Source organism: Falco cherrug, chromosome Z (genome assembly GCF_023634085.1).
Source record: "Falco cherrug isolate bFalChe1 chromosome Z, bFalChe1.pri, whole genome shotgun sequence".
NCBI lineage: Eukaryota > Metazoa > Chordata > Aves > Falconiformes > Falconidae > Falco > Falco cherrug.
The window spans coordinates 19,638,669-19,666,543 of NC_073720.1; the positions used below are offsets into that span (position 1 = coordinate 19,638,669).

The 27,875-nt window shown below is 38.1% G+C and overlaps 2 protein-coding genes across 3 annotated transcripts in view; one reads left to right on the forward strand and one right to left on the reverse strand.

Annotated features, from left to right (window-relative positions):
• MTREX (Mtr4 exosome RNA helicase) overlaps positions 1-22,648 on the forward strand; it is a 49,409-nt gene extending 26,761 nt beyond the window's left edge. Inside the window, exons 16-27 of the mRNA XM_005438675.4 lie at positions 4,805-4,955; positions 6,966-7,138; positions 7,410-7,478; positions 11,579-11,707; positions 12,802-12,912; positions 13,241-13,429; positions 14,563-14,726; positions 15,993-16,098; positions 17,293-17,349; positions 17,746-17,908; positions 21,953-22,057; positions 22,397-22,648. Of these exons, the coding sequence (XP_005438732.1) occupies positions 4,805-4,955; positions 6,966-7,138; positions 7,410-7,478; positions 11,579-11,707; positions 12,802-12,912; positions 13,241-13,429; positions 14,563-14,726; positions 15,993-16,098; positions 17,293-17,349; positions 17,746-17,908; positions 21,953-22,057; positions 22,397-22,449 (1,470 nt within the window). The 3' untranslated portion in view covers positions 22,450-22,648. The remainder of the gene's footprint in view (positions 1-4,804; positions 4,956-6,965; positions 7,139-7,409; positions 7,479-11,578; positions 11,708-12,801; positions 12,913-13,240; positions 13,430-14,562; positions 14,727-15,992; positions 16,099-17,292; positions 17,350-17,745; positions 17,909-21,952; positions 22,058-22,396) is intronic.
• Positions 22,519-27,875, reverse strand: part of PLPP1 (phospholipid phosphatase 1) — a 67,936-nt gene continuing 62,579 nt past the window's right edge. For both annotated transcript variants that reach the window (XM_055699666.1, XM_055699667.1), the window contains exons 5-6: positions 25,201-25,377; positions 22,519-22,976 (exon numbers count right to left, since the gene is read on the reverse strand). In XM_055699666.1, the coding sequence (XP_055555641.1) occupies positions 22,851-22,976; positions 25,201-25,377 (303 nt within the window). In that variant the 3' untranslated portion in view covers positions 22,519-22,850. The remainder of the gene's footprint in view (positions 22,977-25,200; positions 25,378-27,875) is intronic.

Sequence of the window (27,875 nt, forward strand, 5' to 3'; positions counted from 1 at the left end):
CGTGTGTTTGAAAGTGACTTACTGATGTCTGTTCAAGGCAGCCTTTCTCATCAACTTTTGTTGCAGCTCAGATCAGTTAAGCTTTTGCCCCATTTTCTGCGTGAGTGGTTGGTAGTTCTTCCTCTCTCTAATATGGAGGTTTTCCTCTGGAGGCGAGGGAGAGGCTTCCCCAGAGACTGAGAACTTGGGACAGATGATTGCGTACCCTGGCTTGTTGAAGAAAAGATTAATGAATTATGAAGGGAGGATCTATGGTAGAGGGTGGGCTAAATGTCCCATACATGCTTCAGAATATTTTTAAGAAAGTAAGAATGAAAAAACAAGTCGATCTGGGAGCTGGTGGCACAGGGCATGAGTAGAGAAGGGGATTGCAAGAGGAGCAAACCATCATGGAAAAAATGTAAGTTAAACTGATTTGCCTATTACTATGTCTTAGCAGCAAGCAAAATCGAGGATAGTTGAGCACTTTATAGTGTGTAGGCTCTTTGAGAGGAAGTTAGGAAAGGAAGGCCCACCTTTTCCATTTTCTTCTCAGTAATGTAGCCCATGTTCTCTTCCCTCCTGTTTTCCCTTCCTTCAGCTGTATGTATCTGGCAGTTGTCTTTAGGTAACCATTAATTCCCTTTTCAATAATTATTGCAATCTTTATAATTTGCCAGAAGAGGCTGATTGTCTACTCATGTTTTCTGTATACACAGTATAGCAAAAATACATTGTTCTAATGTATTTTGCTACGAGGTTTCGTAATGCAGCAGCAAAATCCATACTTTGCTACTAGGTAAATGAAGCAAGGGCATCCAGGTGATTGCTGCCTGTTACATGCAAGTCTGTTGATAGCTTGGGATGGTTGGTAGAGACTAATGCATGCTGCAGAATTCACTGGCAGTGCTGAGGGTGTAGTACAGTAAAGCTACTGTAGTTATGCTTAATTTGGAGAAGTAACAGTTCCAGTTTTCAGAAAAAATAAGCTGCTTAGAACTTTTGATTTTGAATGTAGCCTTGCCTAGAGAACACTGAGAAAACAGAAATTTCCAAAACTTGGAGAAGCATGTGTTTATGAGATGAAGGAACAGGAAGAATTCACAATTTTTGCCAAAAAAATCATGTTTTAACTGCTTTGTCTTAATAGAATGATCTTACTTTCAAATTGTAAAATGCTGATCATGTGTTTAAAATAAAAATTGCCACATCAGCAACTGGCTGAAATGCTGCCTTTCAAATAATATCCTTTAAATAGCTAGAGGTTTTTTAGTTTGTTTTTAAATCACTAGTTCACAGTTGAGCTATACTGATTTTAAAAAAGCCTTTAAAGTGAATCTGCAGAAATTGTTTGGTCCTTCTTGGCATGTTCCGTGGATATATTATAGTAGTATAAAGTTCTTTCTTTTTTTTCTCCCTTTATGATAGCATTTAAGTGAGAATATGACACAATTTTGTTCTTTCAAATAGTTGATAATCTTGGAAGCATATAGCTGAGTGATGCCTTAAGGCTATGTAACCGTGTCAGGTATGGAAAGGGGTTCATAGTGGGATCAGAGCAGTCACAGCAGCATTTTGCCGTATCTCCCTCTGCTGGTCTGTAGATAGGCTGCTGGGTGTATTCCAGCTGCTTTATTTGATACCTGGCTATTGCAGTGGACGTTGCTGTAGGAAAGAGTCTGACCCACCATTAGCTGACACGGCCGTAATTGCTGTGCTCTTTGTCAGTAAATGCCATTTTTTGAATGGCATTCTCTGTTGTAGAGAAGGCAGCTTTTTAGGGAGTAGTAATTTCTGTTCCCTGTTTATTTAGAAAAATAGACAAGAGCTTGGGTATGTAATCCTTTTATCAGCTCTAAGGAAAAAAGCGGTGTTAAATGTTGGTTAGCGTCAGCAACTGAAGTTCTCTCATCTTTGCTGTATCAGACCAGAGACGTCTGTAGAAACTTGAGCTTTCCTCTGCACACTGCAGTTCAGCTGTTGGGTGTCATACTTGCTGACACATTTGTGTTAGTAGAAACCCATTTGTGGTAATTTCAGAACTGACGGTGTTACTTTAAATACACATGTCATTATCTTATTTAAAAGGTATTTCTGTTATGCGGTACATCACTTGAGGTGAAAACCTACATTTGTATTTATGATCTGCTCATAGATGTGAACTAGAATGACTGAATGAGTCTCTGGCTATGGAAAGCAAAACATGCTTTATCATGTATGATTTATCTTAAGCTTGTTTTACGTGTATTCATATTGATACTTTCTTGGTATAAGCATAAGATGAAGTCTTCTCTGTAAGAGTTGGGTTTTTTCTTGATATGAAATAATCATGCAGTGAATAGGTTCCTGGGATTTGTAAGGTAATCTCATAAGACTGTTTCTTATATAAAGCAAATTGGATTACATTCTTAAATCTGCTACATGTGAAGGCATCTTAGATTCAAATTGTCTCTTACTAAATCTGATGTCGGTGCATCTATGGATGTAGTATCAAAATCTGTGACAGCGCATTTAAAATTGAAGGGAAAAGGTATATATTATGGTAATGTAGCTTAGAATCCATTACACTTAGCTTGATCTAGGAGAGCACTTGAACTGAATTTCAGCATTTTGCGTATATAAACTAATAATCAGTTGTTTTTCTAGTGGCCTATGCTTTTTTTATATTATGCGTGATGAGGGAATATCTCAGCTACATATATTACTGTATAGCAAAAGGCAAAGAAATCAGTTGTAAGAGGATACAGAATAATTGTTAGTAAAGCAAATGTTGAGCTTAAAAGAAAGTGCAGAGAGCATGTTTCCCAGTGTCAGCCCTCTCTGAGCTGCTAAAATGTCTGATAGAATATGTTGAAATTTCAGCAGTCATATGGTTGCATGAAAAGTATGTCTTGAAACATGCTAATTTTCTTGTTATCTGTTTTAGTTGTTATTACTTTAAAATGTTTAACCATAACAATTTACTTCTAGGCCTTGTTGAAATGACACCACTTGTTCGCTAAATTTTATTTTAGGTATAGGTCACTTTAATCAGCAGCAAATACTAAACTGTTCCAAACCGCTGCACTTCATCTTCTTAAAATACGCTTTCAGATTAAATTTCATTTGTCATTTTACTCATCATCATGCAACTCTGCAGACTGCTGATCTTCAGTGTCTTCAGTGATCTAGTAATATTTTTAGCAGGCCTTGCTATTTTTCTATCCATGCCTTCTCTAGATTTCTATTAAGTCTAGACCTCTTTGAGTCTCCACTGGGAAACTTTATTTTGAAAAAAATACATTTTCTGCTTAGTAATTCACAAGATGTCAGTTTTAAAAAAATCCTTCAAAGACTTAATTACATTAGCTTGGTGGGGGTAGGGAGTGTGTTGTCATAAGCATTTCAGGAATCAAGGAGGTACAATAATCCGCATACTTGTTAACACTTTCAAAGAGCTCTGAAAGATTCGTGTGATCTACCTTGTTTTTTAAAAAAGTCTATTTATGCTGCTGTTCTGCTGTATTCTATCCACCTATCTGTTGCTTCTGGTTTCCACTGCTTTTGTGGCACAGAATTTGTAATTTTCTGCTTCATAACTCCTGGATTTCCCTTTGAATCCTTTCCGAAGAACTCTCAAACACCTGTTCCTTTTGTACCAGTGCTACTTTAGATGAAAGCTTATGCACTGCAGTTGGGCATTTTCATACTTCAGAAGTTTTGGGTCTCTGTCATCTGGCTGCAGCAACTTTTTATTTGGTTTATGAGGATGGCTGCCTGTGCTGACACTGAAGTTAGAGACAGTTACTCAAGTTTGCTCAGAGAGGCTGTAGTGTTGAGGTGTTCTGGATCTTCCCTAGACAGTTTTAACTGTTCTGTGTGTTCTTGGAATAGCTCCTTGTTTTAATGTGTATCAGTTAAACGTTTGCTTTTCTTATGGTAATGAGGTCTTCCTCTTGGGTAAGAACATAGTATCAGCCATGGTGTGTCAGGCCAAAGGTGCATCTACCTAGGCCAGTACCCTTTCTTTACAGAGGACAGTACTAGATGTTAGAAAATAAGAATGGGGAAAGAAGTTAGTGGTATGGTATTGCCCTACAGTGCTTTGCCAGCATCCTTTCTTCTTTGGTTTTTCAAAATACCTGTAAATACCAGCTTGTACAAAAACGGGAACTTCACAGAATCCCAGAATGGTTGAGGTTGTAAGGAACCTCTGGAGGTCATCTTGTCCAAGCTACCTGCTCAAGCAGGGTCATCTAGAGTAGGCTGCTGAGGACAGTGTCCAGATGGCTTTTGTGTATCTTAACAAGTGGAGAGTCCACAACCTCTCTTGGGCAAGAAATAAATTAATTCTATAATGAGGCTTTACATAAATTAAAGGAGTTGCAGACCACCTATTTTTGAACAGGCTTCCCAAGACACTGGTGTGATCAGTAAGTATTAAGAGAAAAAGGTGTGCAAATAAGTTCTTTCAGAGTGTTAAAATAATGGATTGCTTTAAATAGTTAAATAGCTTATTATTTTAAACTTCAGATAATGGAATCCAAATTATAATAGACTATAAGAAACATCCAAGTTTTTAATCTGAACTTTTCACTCCATATCAGATCTAATTTATAATATTGTAGTATAACTATAGATACAGTGAGACATAAATACTGTTACATGTTCAGCATAATAAAATTCCTTAGGATTTGATGAGACATGTACTATTAAATTCAAGACAAGTGGTACTACCCAGCAAAGCAGCTCCTCATATAAAACACTGCATCGTGGTTTATTTGATATGTTCTTATATGTTGCACTTAATATTTTTAACTGGATAGTGTTCTTGGATCTTTTTCAGGGTTCAGCTGATCCTTTAAACAGTGCATTCCACCTGACGTACAACATGGTATTGAACTTGCTTCGAGTAGAGGAAATTAATCCTGAATACATGTTAGAAAAATCCTTCTATCAGTTCCAACATTACAGAACTATTCCAGAAATAGTAGAAAGTGAGTATTACTGTGTTGTACTCATGAGAGTCAGTATGAAAGATGTTGCATTTGAGATTGGGTAGTTAAACTTCATTATGCTGGTAAGAGTTTTTATCTATGCAGTTCTTCTCTTCCCTGCCAACAGTTGCCACTGCACCTTTTGCTGTTAGGTTATAGTTTCAGTAAGAGTAGTTTCCTCCTGTTCTAGGACCTATATTGATATGCAGTGTCATTCTGTGAAGAGAACTTTCTTCTCTGAATCAGACAAGAATGGTTGTCACATTGCTAAACTGTAGGACAGGGGTCCTCAAACTATGGCCCGCGGGCCTGATACGGCCCCCCAGGGTCCTCAGTCCGGCCCCCGGTATTTACAGACCCCCCCCACTCCCCCCCCCTGCACCGGGGCTTGGGGGAGGAAACCAAGCAGCCGCAGATGACTGCCTGCCACTTCATCCACGCGCCGGCCCCCTGGTTAAAAAGTTTGAGGACCCCTGCTGTAGGACAAGAAGAAGGAAAAACAATTCTAAAAGGTGCAGGGAAAAGTTACTCCTTTTTGATATGCAGAACTTGGCTAAAAGAAATGTAACTTTAATATTGCATTGCCATCTCTAAAAAGAACTCATGCACACTTCATTCAAAGTAGTATAGGAAAAAATGCTTAATTAAAACACAAAGCATAATTCAGAGAGGACCGAGACATCATGTGCTCTTCACTGAGTAACTAAATGTTAAACCATGATCTTTAAATACTGTGTTTTCCTGAGCCAAAGTCAGTTTCCAAAGATCTCAGCCAGTGTTTGAGAGTGAGGCCTCTTTCAAAACTTAACCCAGAAGAATCTTAAGAACATGAGAGGCAACTACTTCCTTTGCCATTGATGAATGAGCAGTTCACCTGTTTGTTTGTTAAATGAATAGTAAGAGAGACACGGTGTGTGTGTGTCTGTGTAGCTTTGATAAATGTGCAGAGTATGTGTGTGATTCCCTTTGTAGAGTTTCTGTTAGTTGGCAGATGCAGTATTAAGATGGTAGTAGTCAAATATAGTAGGTATTTCCTGAAAACCAACCTGTTCCATTGCGCATGCCTAGCTCTTCAGTCTAGAATTCCAGCATTGCCATTTAAATAGAGAAATGGAGCAGGAGAACATTTTTCTTATTTCTTGGACATTTTTTATTTAGGCACCATACTGGGTGTTACAATTTTTTAATTGCTTCAACTGCAATTAAAAACACAAAGGAGAGAAACGGTTGTTTAGATCAAGGAGGAAATTATGCTGTGAGTATGGATTACTGTTTTTTTCTTCAAAAAGTTGACATCTAAAAATAGGGAGAAATTCCCTGAGCTGTCTCGCAAGTTCCAGTGAAGTGGGGTTTCTGAGTCACCCATATGCATTCAAATAGTATACAAGACAGTGAGTTGCTAGAGAGGAAAAAGAGATCTTTATAATGTGTCCTTTGTTTATGGTATTACTAGTGTTGAATGAATGAAGCATTTTGCTTATAATAAAAACTGATTTGCCTAAATAAGGTGTAAAAATGAAGGAAGAAAATACTGATTTCCAACTGATTAAATCAGAGCCTAAAACAGGTTAGGAAGAGCATCTTCCACCAACTTCTCTCTTATTGGAAGACGTCTTGTTAGAAGATGTCTTTGAGTAATCTCATTTTCATAGGAGGAGGCAGAAGAGTACTGGTAGGCAGTGAACACTCTCCTAAAAATAATTGCAAGTTTTTGTGGGACTTCTCTGCAACCCTAAATCAGAAATTCCTGGATTGGGGATCTAGCCTTCTCTGTTTTCTCAAGCTTGTTTATTATTAAAAAAAAAAAAAAAAAAAGCATTAATATTTATTTTCCTAGAAATAAAATGCACATTTATAGATTTCTAGCTTTCCAGAGAATGGATTATTGTCAATAGGAAATTAATGTGAAAAATGGTGACAAAACACTAGTTATATAGATCTGGAAGTGAAACATTGATTTCTAAATCTATGAAGTTATTAATTTCCATGACATTATACTTTGTATTATAGAAGTGAATAATTTGGAAGGACAGTACAACAAAATAGCAATTCCCAATGAGGAAAATGTGGTCATATACTACAAAATCCGACAGCAGCTTGCAAAACTGGGTAAAGAGATTGAAGAATATGTTCACAAACCAAAGTATTGCTTGCCCTTCCTACAGCCAGGAAGACTGGTAAAGGTAATTTGATTTTTCTTTTGTTTTGTTTTTATTTCACATCTCTACCTATCCTTGCAATCTGCAGGATTCATTTGTGTCTGCCACTTACCATCTTGAAAAATTACGTTGCATCACTCTAAGCAATACTTTTTAAATTTTGTTATGTTTCTGTGTTAAACATTCAAAAATTAATTAAAAGAAATGTGTTTGTTTTGAATATTAGTCCATTACTATGATCTGCTTGCTAGAATGTGATTATACATGGGTTATAATATCTTTGTAATATTTTTAGGTGAAGAATGAAGGTGATGACTTTGGATGGGGAGTGGTTGTTAATTTCTCTAAGAAATCGAATGTTAAGGTAAAATATACATTCTTTCTGTTAGAAAAATATATACCTTACCGCTTTTTTTGAAAATAAGATAGAATTTTCTTTGTAGTTTTCAAAGGCAAAAAAATTCCCTTTCACCCCAAATTTACAAAAAGCTCAAGCCTTCCTGAAATGAAAGTATAAAGGAAAAAACTGGAAGGTGGGACAAACCCTAAGTGTTGTGTTAATTTCTTAGCTTTTAGCGTATTTACAAAGATAATGCTTGCTTGTGTCTGGGATAAAAAAAAAGTGCACATGGCACTACAGTAATTTCCGAATACTTGGTCTGCCTGTGAGAAATCCCCAACAGTGCTACACTAAGCCATTCATGGGAAAGATACGTTTTCTACTCTCAGAAAATCTGTAGAAACTTAAGGGTTGACAGCATAGAAAGGCTGACATTTGGCACTATATAGACTATTATCTTAAACTGGGGAATTGTGTCTTGAGTCCTAAGCTTGTGCATGAGGCATGGGATTCCTTGTCCTCTGGGGTGTTGCTGTAGAGTTTAGGGTTGGAAACTTAAAATGCAAAGAGAGCAAAACAATAGCAATGGGTTCAGGGAAATGTGGAAAAAAATACAGAGGACAGTGATGCAATAGAAGCCAGATTTGGGTTTCCTTCCAAAAATCCATTTTTATAGTTGGTTTCCGCATAACCCCAGGGATGATGTTTTGGTCTCCATTTCAGAAATGTTTTGACAAGCAACTCAGCTGGCTAAACTAAAACCTAAGTTTAAAGTGTATTCTTCTGTGGTAGCATTTTTGCTGTAATTTTGGCAGGAGAGCATTAGCATTAATTACTAGGCCTAAATGAGAAGTTGTCTTCGTCAAGTTCTGGTGGCGCCTGTGCACTGTGGCACCTTTTGGTGCTTCTCTAATATATATTCATTAAAGAGGAAATGAGAAAAATGTGTGCATACAGAACTTATTAAAAAAGATTTTGTTCTGGTTTTCCATCTTCCTTTTGAAAGTCACATTTCTTCCTTTTTCAAGTTGGAAGACTGGATTGTGACTGCTATTGCTTAAACTTTTGCTTATAAATTGCTTTTTTCATAGGGCCACATGAGCATTAAAACAGATTTCCCCGTCACCCAAACTTTCTATGTAAAATTGCCAACTTCTTTGTCACTGGAGGCATTTCTTCTGTCTGTGTCATATTTTATCCGCATACCTATTTGCCTTCCCTATCTGGCTTGTCTCACTGTTGTATAAAGCCCTTAGGTTTAAACATTAGCTTTGAAATTACAGTCTGTTCTGCAGGAGATGGCTCTGGCTCCATGGCTCCAGCAGCACTTTTTTCATTAAGTCATTCTAGCAGCTGGGTTGAATTTTTCCTTCTGAGTTCTATGGAAAGAATGACAATAGGTGCTGAAAATTATGGAACAGACTTAAAGCTATGTAACTTAAAATCGGTATGGGAAGACTAGTTTCTATGAGCAGAGGCAAAACAAATGAAGAAGCTGTTATTTACCCATTTTAATGTGTCTATTCAATGTATTTTTGTCCTGGGATACAGATGCATTTCCCCATTAGTTTAATGTAGTAGTATACTTACTTAGTATTGGAAGTATATCGTTATTATGCCACATCTTTAAATCTTCATCCACTTCTAAGCTGTGACAGTTCTTTGGATTTGCTCTTAGAAATTATGTTGAATTCAGTCTATATTACTAGTTTCTCTTTAGTTGTAAATTCTTCACTGTGTCATAGTTTCTAATGAAGTCCTTTTTCTAGTACGGAAGATATGTAATGAAGATTGACATTCAGAGTTAAAGTATGTCTGTATTTCACTGAGTAATTCTCTTTATTAATTGCAATTGAAAGCAAAAGCATGAGTCATTGCCAGTTACGTTCATTGTTTATTTAGATGTTTTTCCAGCATAATTTCACACTGCAGTGTTCCACAAAATTGTGAATGCAAACAGTATTTTATCCTGAATTACAGTAGAGAGAATTTATTTCAAGTGGTACTGCTTGCTATATATTGTACATTATAATAGGCAGCAAAGTAACTGTTTGCTTTGGAATTCATTTTTGAGTAAGAAATTTTATTTCCACTAGATTGTGCCAGCAGTGTGCTAGTTTTATTGTGCTGTTTATAGTCCATATTGTCATCTGATCCTTGATTCTAGACATCAGATTTTTGTCTGTTAATGGTTGCTGGTATTAGAATTTCAGCTGCTGCAATTTGGCCTTTCCTATTTAGATTGCTATAATCCTTGTATGTTAAACTTAAATTCTCCTGCTTCTCTGTTCATGTTTGTTTATATTGTTTACTGCGTAAACATAAATTTTAGTGCTGTGTCATGGTCATTGAATTTTCCATGAGTCAGATGTTATTAATCTGGGAATCTGAATTTGTGATCTGTGCCATATTGCTTGATTTGCAGATATGATCAACTGTCTTACCTTGTTTTGTTTCCAGGCACATGAAGTAATAGATGTTTTGGGGCAAATCTAAAATCCTTGAAATATAACTAATCATGCAATATGATATGACAGAGATGTCTGTGACTAAATTTTTTACAGGGTGTTCTAGTCTTATTTTACTCTAGCATATAAAAACATGTGTTCCTGTTCAAGGGTTTAGTACCTAAAAGGTAGAAAACCCACTGAAGGAAACAGTACACATTCAAAAAGCAGTTCTAGATTAAGTCAGGTCTCAGCAATGTCTAAAAGCCATTGGTGTATGTAAATTTAAAGAGAGTAATATTAACAGCGAATGTTAATTGCATCTATACACCTGCTGTATTAATGGGTTTACAATACTGTTGCTTATAGAAATATTTTTTGTTCTCATTTTCTAGACATCTCCAGCTCTATTATCATCTGTAGCATATATGTGCAGCTGTGAGTTTAGTCTCTTCTTTGTTCAAGTCAGCATTATGCTTTCTGTGGCTTTGGCTGGGTACTGATTTGATGTATGTGGATATTACTTTAAAATTCTAATTCAGTGGTATGAGTCTTGCACATTGCTGTGAGTGCTTTCTGCAAATGTTGGATAGAATTCAGAGGAACAGTTCCTTCCCCAGCAAGTAATTGCATTTCTTGAATAATTATGTATACTGTAGAACAGGATAACCTTGTTTTTCTGTCTAGTTTATTGTGGCAATTTCTCATAGTGCTTCTGAGAATCTCTTGGAAATGCTAGCTGGTTCCACCCTGCTTTGCATGCAGTAAAAGAAAATAGTATGTTTTAGGTTTGTAATGAAAAATATTGCCCAGTAAAACTGAACTGGGTTAACACAGGATTTTGAAAAGACTGTTTTGTCTTTCTCATATTTGGAAGCAGAGAAGCTTGCACATACTGTTTTAAAAGTCTTGCCTGCAGTGTTAGGCCTATAACTTAGTTCTGTGCCAAGTTATAAAAAGATTTGCTTATAGTGGGAGTGTATTTGAGCAACCTTAGTGCCTATTGATCCAGTCAAGTAACTAATGTCAGGTTTTTTTAAAGCAGTGTATATTAAAGGTTATGGCTTTGTGAACAATAGTCTTTAACCACCATATCTGCATGTTTGTGTTCTTTAAATGAATGTCAGATGTTATGTTTGGGGTTTATAAAGATGTGGCCTGCAAGATGCAGCTTCCTGTTTGCTGGAGATACAAGCTGTTACGTTTGAAAGATTTTTCTATGGTTTTGTGAGGAAAAACTTGAACTTGCAAAACTGCAAATGAAAGAGATCCCCCAAATTTGGGGTTTTTTTGAAAAGCAGACAAAGTTCAGTACTGCTAGCATGATGCAAATATTTTGCATTACAGTAACAAAAGAGGTTGGCTTACTTTGAAAGAGCTACAGCTAGAAGAAAAGGCAGAAGCACCTGAAGCCACAAGTAGACTTCAGGCTACACTGTCAAGGGAGGATGGGGAAAGGGTAGTTTTTTTCAAGTGTTCTGTGTGAGGGATCTTTCAATCAATACTGATTCAGTAGTTTTTAGAATGTATTGCATCACTGAGCTCATGTTCTGTGAAGAGCAGTAGCTCGTTTCATACTTTTAGTATTGAATAAATCATGCTTTTTCCTTCCATTCTTGCTGGTATTTTAAAATAACTCTTATGGACCTGGACCTGTTTCTTCTGTGCCCCTAACAGCCAAATTCTGGTGAATTGGACCCATTATATATTGTTGAAGTGCTACTACACTGCAGCAAAGAGAGTTTGAAAAATTCTGCTACTGAGGCTGCAAAGCCAGCCAGACCTGATGAGAAAGGAGAGATGCAGGTTTGTTACACACGTTTATTATCAATAGTTTCTGATAAATGTTCTCAAAAATTCTATTTCCAAAGCATTTGCAGACTGTGGTAAAAGGGGTTAATGCATTAAGGAAGAGAAAGGAGCTGTACACCTAATTGTGCTTTCTTAAAACAGTTGCTGACTTCACCAAAGAGGAAATTTTCAAGTGTGAACAAAATACTTGAGTGAATTAATTACTGTAGAAGTACTTTGAAACTTACTGTTGTGTTATATTTTTCAAATCAGTAGATTAAAGACAATACCAGTCTTTTTTTAGAACTACAAAGTTGTAAAATTACTTACATATGTGATAAAATCCGTGGATAAACAAGTGTCTATACTTTTTTTTCTTGCTTGTACAAGAAATCCTCAAGTAATAAGCTTTAGCAAATGCTCTTTGAAGATACTTAGCAGTATCTTCTGTCTCTGGAAATGGAATTTTTTAAAATTTCTTTCTCTTTTTCAGACCCTTTCAGCTTTGTGAGGCTATCTCATTCTAAACTTAAGTTGAAATTTTTTGTGAGACCATTTGCATATTATTTAAATTTTTCAATTTGAAACCCTATATCAAGACAAACAATTGCAGTCTGCACATCGGAGACAGTTTTTAATTTGTCCACTTCTTCCCCCCCCAAGTCCATTTAAAGCTTGGGTTAGAGTATTGATTCTTCATGGTATCTTCATGGTTTTGAAACCTATGAATATGTATTTCTGATTTGATATTGTTTATTGTTAGCATTCCTAGTTAAGTATATGGCAATAATTTGGTTCGGATGGTAAGAGGTAGGTATTACAGCAGATAAATGGCAAAGTAATAGAAAAAATGAATATTTTTTTCCCCACATGTAGCTTTTCTCAAGATTTAACTGAATACAAAATTTTTCCATTTGGACAAACCTTGTTTTCTTCCTTATTAATACTTTTATCTCTTTACCCACATTTTCCTGCTTCCTGATACTCCTTTACCACTGCTATGTCTTTGTGCACTCAGTTGTCCTTTTCCTTTGTAAAGTTTTGCTATGAAACAGTAATAATAAATACATTTTTCACTGATTCATCAGTTACTGCACTCTCTTTGATAGGTTGTTCCTGTTTTGGTACATCTTCTCTCAGCTATCAGCAGTGTCCGACTCTACATACCGAAAGACCTGAGGCCCATTGACAACAGGCAAAGTGTGTTAAAATCTATACAAGTAAGTTCCACTAGGCTGTGTAAGCTCTCTGCTCTGGTAGTGAGGTACTCTTGAACCCAAGACAACTTGTTCTAAAGAGATTTGTCTAAAGTTTGTGTCACATCTTCAGCTTTATTCTTAAATGGGGCGGGAAGCCACAATATATGTCAGTTTGCTTCTCCTTGTCATTTTAAACTTGATTTTGAAAACTGCTGAAACATCACATAACAAACTTACACTACTGCCTTCTGTGTCTCTATAGTTGTGCCAGCTTACTTGTAAAAGTATAGTTTATTTTACTGCTACTGATCTTACAAAAAGAATATTTAATTTCTTTTTCTGCTTTTAGGAAGTACAGAAACGATTTCCTGATGGAGTACCATTACTAGACCCTATTGATGACATGGGCATCAAAGATCAAGGACTGAAAAAAGTAATCCAAAAAGTAGAGGCATTTGAGCATAGGATGTATTCACATCCTCTTCACAATGATCCCAACTTGGAAACTGTATACACACTTTGTGAAAAAAAAGCACAGGTAAAAAAACTAAAACAAAACACTGTACCTATATCTAGCTGAAGTGAGAGACAGTAGTAGTTCCTTTTAACTTGCTTTTCTTTTTATTTGCAAAGCCCAAATAATACTTCTTAAACTAATAAGCCCAGTTAATACTTTTTAAATACAGTAAAATTATTGAATCTCACTACAGACTGGCTGAGGTGGTGTTGTACCCTTTATATTGATAGATATATGAAGTATATCTGAAAATAAAACTCTTTTAAAGTAGTCATCAGGGATTGGAAGGTTACAGAGGTGCCACTAGAGTCTTTTTCACTAAATAGGCATAGCACAGTAATACAGTATAGGTGAAGTCTTCATAGATAATTGAAATTGATCATTTTTTAATAAGCTTGTGCAAAGCTCAGTTGAATTGATGGGGCTTATTGGCTTGGGCAGTGTACCAGACAAATCCTGGGGCTGCTGCTTTCTGAGCTGACGTCCAGCCTGGAAGCAATACACTTGTTTTATGTAATCATACCCTGCTAGACTGAAACTGGTTGTGCAGAGAACTAGCTCTCATGTTTCTGTGCTGCTCCAGAAAACAGGTTCTACAGGAGTCTCATCACAGAAGTGAGGTAGTTTTGGTATGGGCAGCACAAAGTTGCATGTGGACCCGATGGACCAAGCAGAATTCTGCAAGGGTGTCTGCACTATGCACCCTGCTGTCAGGATGTTGACAGTGACTGTGATAAACTCCAAGACAGTGCAGAAGCTCTAATAGCAGAAAGTAATGCCTTTGGGTTACATTTCAGTGAATAGTTGGTTAGCTGAGACTTGGTAAAGGTCTCAGAAGATGAGTGCTTATTTCTCAACCAAAGATTTCTTTTGTGGTTTTTTAATGTGGGCTGGTTGGAGTTATTTCCCCACTCTAGGTAAACTCCTTAACTTCCCAAACTTGCCAGAGTTTTCTATGGGTAACTGGAGCTGATTTTTTTTTTTTTAAAGAAATTTGTTTTAAACCTCCCTTTTAGTAGAGTTAGCTGAGTCAGTGTCAACCAGTATGTCCATATGCTGTCATTCTGAGGCCTTTATGTAAATTAAACATTATCTTGAAAACAGTTGCATCTGTTAAACCAGCAAAATGTAATTTCTCTCCTCTGACCCCTCAGATTGCTATGGATATTAAAGCAGCAAAGCGAGAACTGAAAAAAGCCAGAACTGTCTTACAAATGGATGAACTGAAATGCCGTAAGCGTGTTTTGAGAAGGCTGGGGTTTGCTACATCTTCAGATGTCATTGAGATGAAAGGACGGGTTGCTTGTGAAATCAGCAGGTAATTGGTTTCTGTGCAAAGCTATTATTGTCTTGAATACACACTTGATCGTCCTGGCTCAAATTAGTAGATCATATTTAAAGTTCTGAGACAGTTAGAAGAAAGGTTCTTCAGAGACTCTGTGATCAGTGTCATGAGGGAATATACTGATTGAAGCGGGAAAGACAGCAACTTAAGGACAGAATACAATATATTTTAAAACTAAAGCATGGACATGAAAATGGCTGTTTTCTTACCCAGTTTAGGCAATAGCGTATGTTTTCATTTAATACTGTACAGTACCTGAGAGGATGGTCTCAGTTTCTGTGGTTCCACTTCCCAGGACTCTGAGTACAGTTTCTCACAGGTGTGGGTGTAACAGTGACTGTCAGCAGTTACCGAGTCACTGACAAGTTTGCAATACTGCTTGATTGCTTCCATAGGTCTGTTGGAACAAATCTATGGAAGTGATGCATTTTACTGTAATACATTTAGCAGGTACATGTATATTAAAACATGCTGTAAAGATTCCGTGGAAACTCATGAATTGGACTTTAATACTTCTAGAGTGTAACTCAGATTTTCATAGAATTACGTATTTTTGAAAGTTACAGTGACTGCTGTACTCCTTGCCTTACAGATAGTTTGACAGATGCTACCTGTATTTGTTGTATATCTAGTTACTTTTTTCTCACTGCAAAATTTTATAGCAAATAGGGAAGCTCAGGATTTTATCAACTTTGTGACTTTCAGGAACTGTTTGCTGAGGAGTTACACTTTTCTTTGTAAAAAGATGGACTTTTTTTCCCACATTGTATGCATTTGCCTGATATGTCTTTATTTTACAAGCAAATTGAAGCAAGTTTGCTACGCTTTTCAGTATCTTGGAAATAATCCAGTTCAATCTTTTTTGAGCAGCAGCAATACTGATTTTAGTCCCTTTTCATAAGTTGCCTAACTCTAGTCCTTTTCAATCTACTGATGTCCTGTCTGATAAAACCTGACCAAAGCGACCATTAATACTAACTTTTATGAACTATCAGGAGAGATTCTTTGTAGTCCTGTAAGAGCTTTTAGTTTGTTTAAAATACTGTCTCACTCTGTTACGATTATCATCCCTCTTAAAAAGCTAATATATTAGAATTTGGTGTTCCCGTAAGAAAAATTAAGACGTTATTGTTTCTTACCTATATTGAGTTGCTTCACAAAATAGATTAATAGTACATAATTTTAAAATTACATTTCAGTAAGCTTCCCTAAGCTTCCTTCTCTTTCTCTTTATTTTAGTGCTGATGAACTACTCCTGACAGAAATGATGTTCAATGGTCTCTTCAATGACTTATCTGCAGAACAGGCAACTGCACTATTAAGCTGTTTTGTATTTCAAGAGAATGTAAGTTATTTCTTCAGTTCATGAATTCCAGATCTTCCTGTCTACAACAGTATTATTTATAACTCAGTTCCAGAAATCGGTCATAGCAGTACAAGCTATTACACACTTTTTATCTTTCCAAAGGTGTTTGACATGAATTCCCATTGAATTTGCCAAAAGCATTGCAGCTTCAGTGCTAAAATGTCTTTCCTCATGAATGACATACCAAAAGTTGTATGAAATTGCAGTCCTTGTACTGAATCTACCACTGTTTCCTCCTCATGCAATGAAGCAATATTAATAGATTCTCAGCATACATTCTTGTCTTTATGTATGTATACACACACACACACATCTGTATAATTTAAAATCTAGAATGATTATTTCAAAAAAGAGGCTTAACAGTCTCTGTTCCTGCACTCCAGGGTGAGGGTATCTTAAATTCTGAGACATGCCTGCCTGTGTTATGTTATTTGGACAGTACCCTTAACCTATTGATGGAAGTGGCAGTACCACATGGATATGATATCAAAAGCAGACCATATGTTATTAAAAGCAAAACCATGGACATTTAATATCAGATGCTGTCGTTTTTCCACCTACAACCTTTATAGAAGTTTAGCCTTGTCAGGAAAATACAGTAAAAATGAACTTCCATATGAAATACTACTGCAGACAGCTAGCAAGATGCATGACTTGGGTTGATTCTAAATGTGGAAAGCACATTAGCAGCAGATGCTAAGGAGTTTCTTTTGTTAGTAGACGGAATGCCAAGGTAAGCCTTTGCTAGTTAGAATATTGTGGTTCACTGAACAATAGCACATATAAACCACTTATGTTTAAGTTATTAAAAACACTTGCTTTTTATATTCTTCAAGAAAAGCTTCTAACAGTTAAAGCAATAAATGATCAGCATTTTGGCAGTTCAAAAGTATGGAAAACTAAATAGAGGGAATTTTGGAAGTATTCAGAAAGCAGGTGCTTTTTTTTCATACCATTGGCGTACTGTACAGAAAGATTTAATTTTCTGATTTAGTTTTTGGAGCAAGCACTTGGGGGAGTTCAGTAAATTTTAGTGTTTGGTAACAAGTTTGAGGAGTTTGGAATAACTTACAACAGCACTACCACACGCTGAATTTCTATTTTTGTATTTAATTTGGTGTAGAGCAAACGTGTGGGAGCGCATGAGATTATTTAAGATTATTTCTTTTTCAGTCCAGTGAAATGCCAAAACTGACAGAGCAGCTGGCAGGACCGCTTCGGCAAATGCAGGTAATCTGTGCATTAGAAATCTTTCTGAACTCAAGGTTAATATTAATGTGCGTACAGTGTGTAAGTGTAATAAGCGCACAGTGAAGACTTAATTTTGGATCATCAGTGAATTTGGCCTGGCACTGCATGTGGTTTTGCAGTGTGTAGTAATGGGTTATCTTGTTCGCAAGGAATCTTTGCCCTAATTCAGAACATGCATTTAAAAGCTTTCATAAGCTTGCTTGCTACAATGTAAGTAGTTAGCACAGGCTGCTACAATGTAAACAGTAGTTTAGTTTCTGATCTTGAATAATTTCACACTAAAAAGGAAACCTCATCCTAATAATATGGAAGTCTTTCTATTGGTTAAACAATCTGTTTAAGCATATTGTAAACTTAAAATATTTTATTTTAAAGGAGTGTGCAAGAAGAATTGCCAAGGTGTCAGCAGAAGCCAAACTGGAAATTGATGAAGAAAATTACTTAAATTCTTTCAGACCCAATCTAATGGATGTTGTGTATACATGGGCAAATGGAGCTAACTTTGCTCACATCTGCAAAATGACTGATGTCTTTGAAGGTATGTTAATCAGTTCTTCTTAAGGAGGTGTGAGACAGTAATTCTGTAACATGGAATGGTAATTCTGAATAGCCTTATAATAGATCACAAAATTCATTAACTCAAATGTATTCAAGTATCTGCATGGCTGAAGCTAAGCAGGGGACAAAATTGTTTACTGTGTAAAAAATTCATAGTTACACTGTTGATAATTTAGAATCTGTAGCAGACTTAAAGGGTATCTCTACATTTTAAGAACTTCCTATAAAACTCAGAAATCCGAAGTATTGCAACAGGAGGTAATGCTTACTTTTGCAGGTTAAAGGGGGAAACACCCTGTTGCAAATGCTTGCCATTTAGAAGTACAGCTCATGTGCTTGTCTTCATTACGGTTAAATGTTTTATTTACTTGGCAAATGGAAGGTTCCTCCTGCTATGTTAATGATGACAGAAGTGAGAGGTAACTAAGTCTGTTTCAGATGGTTCATCACAGCAGTGCAGTGCAGATATTTGGAAAGCCAAGATGTAACCTGTCATCTGCATTAATTTAGTTCCTAAAACTGGAGTATTAGAAACTGTCCCTTGAGGAAGAATACTTAGTTTTCATTATTTTAAAATTAGGATGACTTAAAGCCCAGATACTTCACAAAAAGACAAACCATTCACCTGAAGGTCAAACCAGAATGAAGAACCTAATTTCATCTTTTACTGGCTGTGTTAAAGTTGTGAAGAACAGCAGACTAGGTGCACCAGTCTTATGAGGCTGTGTGTAATGAGTGATTCTTGAAAATCCTTTTTCAGGTTGCTACTGTCACCATTGTTTTACCTCTCCAAATGCCGTTTTCTTGTCTGTATGTGCACAGTTGCAAATGGCACCCCTTAGAACCAAGGAATTCATGCATTTCTGTAATCCAATGCACAGACCCAGGAATTTTGTAAAGCAGGTTGCCTGCGAGCAACAGAAATCCTGGCAGTCTTTGATTCTGCATTCAGCAGATTCTTACTGTTGCAACGAATGTCTGAGCCTTTCATCTGATCTAGAGGTACCCTGAATAAGGGGAACACAAAAGGAGAAGCAATAGGTGGCCTATATTTTTATGTTGGCACATCTGACGATGTTGAGAATACATCAGGCAGCAATGTTTTCCATTTACCATATTTGGCCTTAGGCTAGTTGGTCAGCTTTGCCCTAGTCAACAGTGCTAGCTCCCTCAAAATTAGATCTTAGGGGCTATTTTGAGAAGTTCAGCTGTTGTGGCAGGGGTTGACGCATGACTTTTCCCTTAACTTTTAATAGGCTGGTTTTCTGTGCATTGTCCAAGAGGAAGGAAAGTACTTCAAACATCCACTGTCAGTTACGCTTACCTTAAATGCAGTGTGGTGTTGCTAAATCCCAGGGGAGTTTGCCCTGGTTAGCCAAGACATTATAGTGATTTCAAAGAAACTAAAAAACAATACACAAAAAAAACACCAACCACCCCCCCCGAAAACATCAAACACAAACAACGAAACACAGACCCAAACCCACAGCATCCTTATTTTGATCTTAAGTACAATTTTTCATTTTGGGTGGTGGTGCTGCCTGTTTTAGTTTTGGTAGAGGTTGTTACCATGAGGTATAGCATGATGGCTTATTAACGCTCTAAAAGGAGGTGTATTTTCCTCTTTGCCTTTTGGGCAATGTCAAATTAGCAGTCGTGAGTTGCAGCTGTTACATGGAGTCCCCCCTTCACTGTTTTGCACCAATTTTAGTAAGAACGCAGGAAATGGGCCAGCCATTAAGAGTGCATTGGAAGCCACCACTTTTTTTAAACTGGTTTTTCATCACTCCCCTCCCCACAACTTACTACAAGGGTGTTCTGAAAGACTGCTTTTCATGAGTGAGAGACTAATGTTTGGGTTTGTGCTGCTATCCAGGCTAACAGGCACTAGCAGAACTTTCCTAGACAGAAATCTTGTGTGTTGATGGCATGCTTCCACTCTCACAAGCTTTCAGATAGATGGTCTTCTGCTGTTTAATTGGTACGGATGGTCAAGTGTCTGAAACCCCTTTTGCTGCAGTTGTGAGTAGTGTGAAAGCTCATGGTCATGGTATGTAAATGGCTGCCTTTTCAGGTTGCGCAGCGAAAGCAAGTGTGCTTGCTACAGGTGGAGCAGTGTTGATTGGCTAATGAAATTGAGTTGTCATTAAGCTGAAATGTGTGTTGGGAAAACAGAGAAGCTTTATAAAGTTGTAGGGAAGAATGGTAAACTGAGCTAAGTATCCTACTAATCAACTCCGGATTGTTTTGTTTTGTGGAAGTAAGCATAGACAATAGCCATTTATTCCAAAAATGCAGGTTTTTTCATGCACAAAAGAAATATGTCTGCACCAGCCCCTGCTACGCTGCCTGTAAATGAGTACTCCCTGGAACAGTTGTCAGGGTTGGCCTTGAGCTGGGGCGTGCCACCACACGGTGTGGCCGTGCTCGGGGGAGCTGCTGGCAGTTCACTTGCTTTGGCTTTGCACTTTGTGTCCAAGAGACTGTGTATGGGGGTCTTATGTCATTGCAATAGGTTTTACAGACTGCTGTGTTTACACAAACTTCTTACTGTAGAAGGTGACATAGCCTACTGGTACCATATGAATGTTTTTATTTATTTTTAAGAGAGGTGTTATTTTACTTCTCACTTTCCCAACACCTTCGTAGAGTACACCTTCGTAGAGTATTTCCATTTGGACAGTTTTTACTACAGGTGGTATTATGCCTTGTCTAGAGCTAGTATTTCACTGAATCATAGAAAGGTCTAGTCCAAACTCCCCCTGTAGTGAGCGGGGACATGTTCAACTTGATCAGGTTGCTCAGAGCTCGGTCCAGCTGGACCTTGAGTGTGTCAAGGGATGGGACATCTACCACCTCTCTGGGCAACCTCTTTCTTCCTTACACTCCTGTTGCAACAGGGCCTGCTCAAGTTTGTCCGTCTTTCTTGTAAGCCCCCTATTAAGTGCTGAAAGTGCTGAAAGGCTGAGATAAGGTCTCCCTAGAGCCTTCTCTTCTTCAGGCTGAACCACCCCAGGTTGTCTCAGCCTGCCCTCATAGGCGAGATGCTCCAGCCCTCTGATTGTTTTCATGGCATTCCTCTGGATCCAAACAGGTCCATGTCTTCCCTGTGCTGAGGGCCCCTAGAGCTGGATGCAGTGCTCCAGGTGGGGTCTCACCAGAGCAGAACAGAGGGACAGAACCACCTCCCTCAAGCTGCTGGCCATGCTTCTTTTGATGTAGCCCAGGTTGCCTTCCTGGGCTGTGAGCCCATGCTGCCAGCTCATACCCAGTTTTTCATCTACCAGTACCCCCAAGTCCTTCTTAGCAGGACAGCTTTTAATCCCTTCATTCCATATTTATTGTATGGCAGTCATTTTGCACATAGTAGTTTTACACTGTAGGCATGAGATGATGCTGGAGAAAATGACCAGGCAGCATACTGTTTGCATGCTGCTAGAAAAGTGTAAGCATTAGGATCATTTTGTGTTACTTGTTACAGTGACTTGGGCTAAGCGGAGAAGTTGGGAGGTGAACACATAACAAACTACAATGGTTATTAGTTTGCAGGGTAGGAGCCATGTCAATACTGAGCTTGTATGCATTACTGCAAGTGTGCAACCAAGTGGTCCGTAGCAATAATGTAGATCACTTACTGCACTATCAAAACCAAAACAAAACACAAACTGTGTGTGGTGGTTCTTGAAGCAGCAACCCTGTAAATCCCTCAAACGTGTATGGTTTTTGAGGGAAGTCTCAAGGAATTACTAAACAGCTGAGAAGGTCTTAGAGGCTGTGAAGATAGAAGGAAAACAAGAACAGGAGAAGCATTTGGAGACAGTTTCAAGTAAGTACCTAATGGGAGAAATTTACTGTTAACAGAAACCAAGTGTGAGACATACAAGTATTCCTCACCATTGGATTCTAGATAAATTGAACAGGGTTGGAGAAGGAACTGTTGGCTTGCTGCCAAGTGGGCTCAAGCAACTGAATTGTTCAGTGACGTGGTGGGGCAGGAGATAAAGTTTTCTCTCTTTTTGTACAGGTAGCATAATTCGTTGCATGAGAAGGCTAGAAGAATTGCTCCGTCAGATGTGTCAGGCTGCAAAAGCCATTGGAAACACAGAGTTGGAAAATAAGTTTGCAGAGGGTATGTATTTTAGTTCTACAGTATGAGAATTAATTCTAGAAAACCTATGAAAGGAAGGTGAGGGGTAGGGATGGGGCAGGGCATGAGTCAATTATTTGGTAATACAGCATCACTGCTCTCTTTCCAGGCAAGATCTGTTATAAAGTTTGACTGAAGAAGTATCATTCTGGTGACAGTTTAACCCAAGTTTATAACTGAAAATGGATGTAAAATTACTTCTGTTTAAGACTTGTAACACTGTCTCTACTGCAGAGCATTACCTGCCTGTAACTACACTTAAAATAATGATTGTGTCAGCTACAACTGCTGGATATTAATACACTTTTCCTTTTTTAATAGGAATTACAAAAATCAAGAGAGATATTGTGTTTGCTGCAAGCCTTTACCTGTAACAGAAGGTATTTTCCAAGAACAGTACTAGATGCACATTATGGAATAAGTTGATCAGCTTCACATGCTACTTCCGTGTCAAGTGATTTCTTTTAATAGTGTGTATTTAAAACCACAGTTGCTTCAACAAGGCATGTACAAACAGCAGTGTATGTAATATAACTGTTACCACATTTCCAATAAAAATTTACAGTTTGGGTAGCTTTTTTTGTTTAAGCAAGAGCTTGAACCAACAGAAACTTAAAGTTTAGATATACAATAAATGTGGTAGATGTTACTATATACAGGTAAAGTGAGCATTCAAGAGTAGCAGCAGTCCCTTAAAGGCATTTACTTATATTACATAGACTTGTGAAATTGTTTTCCTTTCAGAGGGCAAGACAGGTGAGGTGGGGGTCATTCTTCATGGTTGATGATTGCTGCCAAAGTGATTTCCATTTGTTGGAGTCTCATGTAGGGTTGTATGGGAATCTTCTTTTGGTTGAAATGTACATCCTCTTACTTTGAAGAAGTCAGACACGTATACAACCTAAGTGAAGAGATCAGTGGTAAGCCTCTGCACTTGTAAGTCTTTGAAACAGTGGGTAAATGCTTTTGCAGAAGGTAAATTCCATGATCAAAACTAATAAAGAAGTTCAAGTACATTAAAAATAAGAAAATTGCTAGGAAGTCTCGTATAAAATTCAGTGTTCCCTGTTCTTTCAGCAGCTTTTTCTCCAGCTGTTACCCCCCTCCCATTGACCACTTCATCACTGTTACTGTGTTAACTGCTCTAACTGCCTTCTCAGGCACTGCTTCATTACAAAAGCCACGGTTTGTACCACTGTAAATGAAGGAGCAAGATATGCTGGCTGAGAGCCCACACTGCATGTATGGTTATATTTATTCTGTTACTTATTTAGGACAGGAGACCTTGTGCTTTAGCTGAGGAACTGTTCTCTGGAGTATCACTCTCACTTCCATTTCTTTAAAAGCTGGTAAAACCAAGCTTGGATTTCTCTCCTTGGCAAGATTCAGAGCAGCTCCCTTCCCAATACATGCATCTCACCTACATCTCCAGCATCTGTAAGGCCAATTCTACCTACATTATCCTTTCCTGAATTCCTTTGAACATACCAACGCAATTGCTTCACAGCTACCAACTAGGAGACAAATGAGACAAGTGCTTCGATCCAATTCTGCAGCTTGCTGTCATCGCACTGCCCACTTCGGTCATACTAGTAGACATGCTAGGTACAATGCTGCCTGAAGTACAATAAATGAGAAGCCTTTTCTCATGATCCCTTCCTACATCACCTTTTCCCCTCCCACAGCAAACCTCAGACCTGCAGAACAGTTTAGGGCAGCAGAAGAAACCACCTTTCATGCCAAGGGCTAGCTGATGACCTGACATGCTGCCTTAGCTACATACTAGATTGAGTTTTTCAATTTAGTGCTCCTTTTGCAGTTACTGCCCCAGCGTGCTCTTACCTCCACTTTGTTTCTGGAGGGGGACTCTTCAGTTCCTTCAGATTAAGGGTTTTGTTTAGTGGGTTTTATTTTCAAAAATTATTTCCTCACCTTTCAACTCTGTTCACTGTAATGTCACCTTCTACTCCTTACATTGCAAAGCACCTCTAAGATATCCTCTCAGTCATCCAGCATCCTTCACTAAACTTGTTTCCCCAAAAGTGCCCTCAGCTCTCCAGTCCCTGATGTTTCTCATACCTGGCAGTCCTCTTAGAAAATGAGATTTTAAAAAAACAAGGGGTAGTACTATGTTTTAATCAACATGCAGCCATTTAGTTAACAGCTAACGCAGCATTTAGGCTTTCCCAGAGTTGCTCCAGGATTTGTTCTGATTATTGATCGCAACAAATAAACAAAGCTTTGTCTTGAAAATGAACTGTACCCTTCTGACTTTCAGCAGAGAAAGTGTTTTTCTTGGAGGTGGCTCTTCCCAGTGAGCCTCAGTTCTTGGTAACTGATTTCTTCAGTAGGACCTAAATTAGCTCATGTCTCTAAAGTCAGTCTCTCTGGTCAGTCCCTTCCCAGGGCTGAATCATCTGTGGCACCCTAATGACAGCCAGCACAACACTGTGTCAACAAGGCTGGCAGCTTTCAGTTTAGCTGATTCTCTGCTCCTTGGGATAGCTTTTCACTCATCAGTGCAGCTAAGCTTCACATGCTAGTTGTTGTGAACAGCTTTTTAGCACTCAAAATGCACACGAGAAATAATGAACAGTTTTAGTTTCCCATCAGACTGAAAAAACAGGCTGTAGAAGCTGGCAGACACTTTCATGCTGTCCTTATCCTTAAAGGCCTTTTGGGGTTTTTGTTTTGCCCTGCTTACCTCATACAGTTTGTTCTCCTTTGCTGCTGTACTTGAGATGTAGAATTTGGCTGGAAGCAAAAGGTATGGCTATATAAAGGCCCACATAGTTTTGCAGTTGACTATTTCCATCTCAGTAGTTTTACAAGCTTTTGAGCAGGAACAATTTCATACTACTTCACAGCTAAAACAGCCCTTTATCTCATCGTTGGCCAGAGTCTGCCTCACTCCACAAAGTACTATTGCTACACTCGGTTCAAGGAGTTGTTTCCCCTCTCCAGGAATTTTTGAAGCATTAGAGACAAGTCTGCTTTCCTCTGAAGAAATCCTGCAATTCTAAGGTGCTGTTTATAAAAAAGCAGCGATCCCAGACACACACACAGACTCACAGGCACAGACACATACCCCTCCACCCCCCAGGGGTAAGGAAGCAATTACTTACAATGAGCACAGCTACCACTGCTCCCTGAATGAGTCCTGTTAAAACATCACTCCAGTGATGCTTGTAATCAGAAACACGTGACAGACCCACATAGATAGATGCAGCAATAAGACCAAATTGTATAGTAGGACGTACAAGTCTTGCCCAGTCTCCTTTCATTCTAGCCTGAAGGTAAAGCTAAAACAAAAAGAAAATTTTATAAAATGCAATAAATAAAGTTGAAATTCATGTGAAAACACGATAACATCCACAAATGTTCCCAGTGCTATCTCTCACAAGTATACTATGATGGAGTTTGATAGTCAAGTGTTGGGTCTTTATCTTCTTATATAAAACTACATATCATCATATAGACACTTTGTTGTGACAAATGAGAATTTTTATTATAAAGGTACTGGTAATGAGAGCCACTCAGGGATTCAAAAGAATCTAGTGGAAGTCTAACTAGTATTGCGCTCTTGTATTAACTATAGGTAAGACTTGTATTTAAAAAAGCTGACGACCATCCAAATTTATAGTCTTCCAAATGCAGGGAGCTCCACCCTTGCTCTGAGCGGGAAGACCATTAACATTTTTAGTAAAGTTTATATATACTATCTCAATTCCAGTCACCTTTAGTATTATCAGCTTTTAGCATAATATTCCATCTGTAGCGAAGTGTCAGAATGAACCTGATATGATCAATAACGTCTAGGGTCACATTCCTCAGTTGTCGCTGCTGTATTTCACTGAGCTCCATCTGTTCCTAGTCCTTTTGAGCTGCACGTTAACCATGTTACTGCTCTGGTAAGCAAATGGGTATGGGATTTGCACTTCACGTACTTTTTCTCTCCCCTCAGCTCTATTTATGTTGTGTGTATCTATGCTTTTGTCATTCTCTCAAATTCACAGTATTTAACTCTGTTACTTTCCCTCTAATCTGAGACCCTCCTTTTGTCTCCTCTGGTCTGTCTAGGACAGAGACCTCTTATTTCAGCTCTAAGAGGAGCTTCTCCAAATCCACCGTGTAAACATCATTGAACTTATTCTGGAACTTGATCCTGTCACCAAAAAAGGCACCATAGTTACCGTGTTTATGGAGAACAACAATACAGTTGAAATGTTAAATTTAACTTCCAAGCGTGTCTTTTCAGTACCATCTAGGAACTTCAGCTTGAGTACAGAATCTTAATTGTGAGTCTTGTGGAACAGTAGAAGCTAACTAAAACACAGGCTTCAGGCACTAAGACAGCACACAACTTCTGGTAAATCCCTCCACTGCAGACTTCAAAAGCCATGGCTACCTTTTAGAAGCATTACATTTACAATGTAAATACAGGCATAGAGCATGCACTGTATGTGCAAAGGTGCTACTTCCCAAAGTTAAACATTTGGGGAATGGTTTGTTGGTTTCTCTTTGAGAACTTGCATCATAATTTTGGCATGCTGACTTCTCAGCTATAAATGGAGCATCAAAAAGATCAACCCTATCCATAACCGGTTTTCTTTAATAGCGAGGTCAGGGTGAAACCAGATTCTGAAGAAGCTACAGCTAAGCCTGAAGTGGAAAATAATTTCCCCCCTCAAGTGGTGGGCACTGCATACTTCTGGGGACCTTAATTTCACCAGTAGTGAAAATACTGCTTAGCCACTTAAAACAACTTTTGTTAAAAGAACTGTGTAACAGGTAATTTTTTAACAGTCTTATGTACTACTTCTGGATTTACCAACAGCAGACCCGAACGCTACCAGAGTGCCAAATGGAGCAGAGGTGGGTCCAAGGAGCACACGCTGGCAGCCTAAGAGCTGTGTAACAATTCCATGCTGACTGTTCTCACCTCTTTCTGTATTCCCACTAAACTCTTAAGGCAGCTAAAAACACCTTGTTGTATTTTTTTTCCTGTGTAAGCATTTCTGGTCATTGGCAAAAAAGTGTATTAAGTGGGAAACCAGGTTTACTTCTGAACAGAGGAAGAAAGTGAGGCAAGACACACAAAAAGCAAGCTTGGAAAGGTACAACCCACAACACTAAATGACCAGTAAAACAGTCTTTGAATCTGCCTTACACAGCATGTATTCAGATTTTCTTTCTGCTTGACAAAGCAACAAACAAGAAACTTGGATTTAGCATCTATGTGAAGACTTCATTTCTATACTAAGAGTAATTGCCAGTCTTAAAAAAAGATCTGAAGCTGCTTTATCACCTGCAGAACACATGCAGTTGGCTACAGGCTTCAATTACAGCTGCTTCTTCATACCACCACCTACTCCAGTAGCTGCGCAGGAAATACCCAAAGCCCTTCTTGCACCTTCTACCAGAAGGATTTGTATTATTGTAGAACTACGTGTGAGAAGGGTAAGAAATCATACCACAAGTAAGCATTAGTGTGACTGATCACTGCTGTATTTAATTTCAGAAGTAGCAGCTGTTCTGGTTACAATTGTTTTTTTCAGGGTTTGATGATGTTCCACTGACAGTAATTGCTTATTAACCAGCTGCTGCAATAGCAAATTCTATGTTATTTTTAAGCAGGGAACTTCAAAATGACACTGCTTTTCATAGGCTCAGGCAGTCAGGCTCCCCTGCAAAGACTCCTATGACTACCCATGACTCACTCTTAGACAACAGCAACATGTTTGGCTGAAACAGGCCAGTGGGACCCCACAGAGCAGCCAAAGAGAATAAGGAGCTTTTG